Source organism: Octopus bimaculoides, chromosome 11 (assembly GCF_001194135.2).
Source record: "Octopus bimaculoides isolate UCB-OBI-ISO-001 chromosome 11, ASM119413v2, whole genome shotgun sequence".
NCBI lineage: Eukaryota > Metazoa > Mollusca > Cephalopoda > Octopoda > Octopodidae > Octopus > Octopus bimaculoides.
In genome coordinates this window covers 67,150,137-67,153,629 of record NC_068991.1, presented here as the reverse complement: position 1 = coordinate 67,153,629, position 3,493 = coordinate 67,150,137, and the positions used below count along the sequence as shown (strand labels likewise).

Sequence of the window (3,493 nt, the reverse complement as noted above, 5' to 3'; positions counted from 1 at the left end):
GGGGGGGGGACAAACATATACACATACACACACATATATATATATATATATATATATACATATACGACGGGCTTCTTTCAGTTTCCGTCTACTAAATCCACTCAAGGCTTTGGTCGGCTCGAGGCTATAGTAGAAGACACTTGCTAATGATACTTAGTTAATATTCAAAATTCGATTCCGCCGAGATCAATTCTACTTTTTATCCTCCCAGGTTCAGTAGTAATAGGATAGATTTACTATATGTAAATCCATCAAAATAAGTAGCCTTGTATTAATTTATGTTAGAAAGAAAAAAAAACAAGCGTCCCGCACAGAAGTTTCGGTGGTATTATAAAACTCTAGAAAGTTCATTTACAGTGGTTAACAACGGAGCGCTGTGGTGTTAACACACAAAACTTATATGACTGTTAACTCATCACTTAATGGTACCACCGATTCTGATTTCCCCGTTTGTAATTACAGTAATCGGCACTATCATGCTATTAGCTGTCAGAAGTGAAAGTGCTGCCTGCTAGTGAAGTATCTGTCTGTCTGCCTGCATGCCTGTCGATTCTTTGGCTACTGACAGCTAATACCATGACTGGCCGGAGCGAGCTATATGTCTGTCTCTCTCTTTCTCTCTCTATCTATCTATCTATCTATTACTCGAAAGTTCGCGCGTCCGCGCTAGCTAGTCGTGAGTGGTCGATCCTATTATTTTAAAACTTCAAACTTCATTTGTTTTCTATTTTGATAAATTCTCTCTGTTGAAAATTATATTTTTATATTTTAAATAATTTGCAATTTCAGGAAATATGTTTTTATATTAAATTTGTGTTTTCTACTCACGACTAACTAGCGCAGTGAGCACTTTCACTTCTGACAGCCAATAGCATGATAGTGCCCAGTAATCATATATCATTTAGTGGGGGTGGAGGTCAAAATAGGTAAGCTGGGTAAAATGAGTAATTTCTGATTTTCCGTGATTTTCTCCTTATCTATTCGAAACCATTACATTGCAAGTATTGCATCATCTTTAGTAGTGAAAACTGGTCGGCGTAGATGTATCTAATTCGATAATTTTCAAATTTTAAAAACAATGTCTTAAAGTGGGGCAAAATAAGTAATGACCAATTTCAATAATTTCTGAAATTTGTGTAGTGTGTAAATGTATCAGGAAGAAAGTCACCCCTGCAAATCGTGGAGAAGCTATAGTGTTGAAATTTTAGATTTAGTCGAGTTTAATTTCATATCCTGTGCCATTTTTCCATAGAATTCTTTCATTTGACCTAGACATTTAAGATTTTCGTTGCATTTCTGATGTCTAGGGTTGGATATTGGTGTGTATGAATCCTTTTTTTAAATGTAATTTTACTCATTTTACCCCACCTAAATTTGTTTTCTATATACTCAAAGAGAATGGAGTTATTTTTCTGAAATAGTATTCTGAATGTGTTATAATGTTTTTAATACATTTAGAGAAGAACATATTCTTAGCTGATATAGTTTTTGTAAAATAGTGAACATTAGTAAAAGAAAATTTTTCTCCTCAATGTCAGAAATGCAAAGATATTTACTCATTGTACCCTATTCTACTGTAGTTATTAAAAACGTGCACATATGACCAATATACAACTTTTAAGCACCCTAATCTAATAACGTTTTGGTTTAAAGGTCATAGCTAGTCCATTGTTGATTGTGAATACCATCTGCTAAAGAAATCACAAACTTATTGAACTTTTTTCAGAAGACTATGAAATAAAAGTATATAAAGAAAATATAGTGTAAAAATACTTTAAAAGAAAATGAGAAACATCTTCGTTTAGCAGTTTAAAAATCTAATGCAAAGACCTAAAAATTGAGTACCTAAAACAACTTAATACCATACTCTGAACACCTTTCTTCCCTGGGCATAGATGCATTGAAGCTCTAACATTTGGCAACTGACTTAGTAATCACCCACAAAATATTTAAAACCATCACACCAACAACCACCTTGAACGCCTTTTTGAGCTCCATGTGTCTAACACACATGGGCATGCCTACAAAGTCAGAAAACAGCACAGCTCCCATGACTTTTGAAAACATTTTTTCACACTCAGAGTTGCTGAAGCATGGAACAAACTACCTGCATCAGTTGTTAGCTGCTGAGACATTGCATCCTTTAGAATCTTCATGCTTCCTGAAATTTGCCAACACTAGATCTGATATAAATATTTGAAATGAAATAAAGTTGATCAGATGCAAAGCCCTTCCTTTTTGAGATTAAAGCGACATTTGCATACAAAATATATATGAAAGATTACATTATATGAAATACAAATTATTGTAAATGACTGAAAAATTTATACCTACAAAATTAGTTAAAGAAACATTGTATCTGTAGAATAGGGGTTAAATAAAAAAAAAATCCTAAACCTAAATTTACTAACATCTTAGAAATACAATTTCCTCTTCCAGATCCTTCTCCTTAGAAACCTTTAAATCTTAATTTATTTTGAGTGAAGAAAACAGTCAAAATTAGTATCTGTGAAATTGGAAATTTTAACCATTATATTAGTTGTAGTGCATTTTTACCAACTCTGGTACCCCCATAATTGCTACTGAGTCCAACTACATGACTGACTTCACAACCCTGACCAACAAAATATAATTTTAGTTTTTTTTTAATGTATTACTCTTTCTAAATTTGCATTAGTTTTTCTCTAAGCACATCTAGGTTTTGAAACATTCCAGTTTATTTTTCTGAATTTTATCAGTGCTTAACATGTATTAAATAATTTTTTGTACAAAATTTGATAATCACTTGAAACAAAACACACCATACACTTAATTCAGACATAATTTTAACCTCCTTTTTATATCATAGATTCAGTTAGATACATATGTGATAGCTGAATATATATTATGCACATTTACAAGCATTGTGAATATGATTTTCTCTTATAGACTCTATCTAGGTTGTTACAATGTGGCATCCAGTGATAGACAACCATCATGCCTTCATCCTGAAACCCTTTAGTCAGCCATATCTGGCCAAAATATCCTGTTTTATGTTCAGAGCAAGATTGGGTTTCTCACACCTACTCTACAATGTCATTTAAAAAATATATAATCACATCATCAAAATCTCAGAGGTATGGGATAATGTCTGATTAATTCAAAACAAGAGAGAAAAGCTGAACATTAGAAGCATCAGTTGTGGCGTGCAAGAGAGACGATTGCGCTGGTATGGACATGTGGTGAGAATGGATGAGGATAGCTGCGTGAAAAAGTGCCACACCCTAACAGTTGAGGGAACCCGTGGAAGAGGTAGGCCCAGGAAGACCTGGGCTGAGGTGGTGAGGCAAGACCTCCGTACATTGGGCCTCACCGAGGCGATGACTACTGACCGAGACCTTTGGAAATGTGCTGTGCGTGAGAAGACCCGGCAAGCCAAGTAAGATCGTTGCCAGTGCCCCTGGACTGGTTCTTGTGCGGGTGGCACATGAGATGCACCATTTTGAGCGTGGCC

General features: G+C 34.7%; 1 protein-coding gene across 3 annotated transcripts in view; it reads left to right on the top strand.

The window, feature by feature from the left end:
- LOC106876709 (uncharacterized) overlaps positions 1–3,493 on the top strand; it is a 10,299-nt gene that overhangs the window by 4,426 nt on the left and 2,380 nt on the right. The window contains exon 1 of one of the 3 annotated variants that reach the window (XM_052971916.1): positions 301–676. The exons of the other annotated variants lie outside the window; for them this stretch is intronic. Coding sequence (XP_052827876.1) covers positions 577–676 — 100 coding nt within the window. The 5' untranslated portion in view covers positions 301–576. Of the gene's footprint in view, positions 1–300; positions 677–3,493 lie in introns of those variants that run through there. 3 annotated transcript variants of the gene reach the window in all.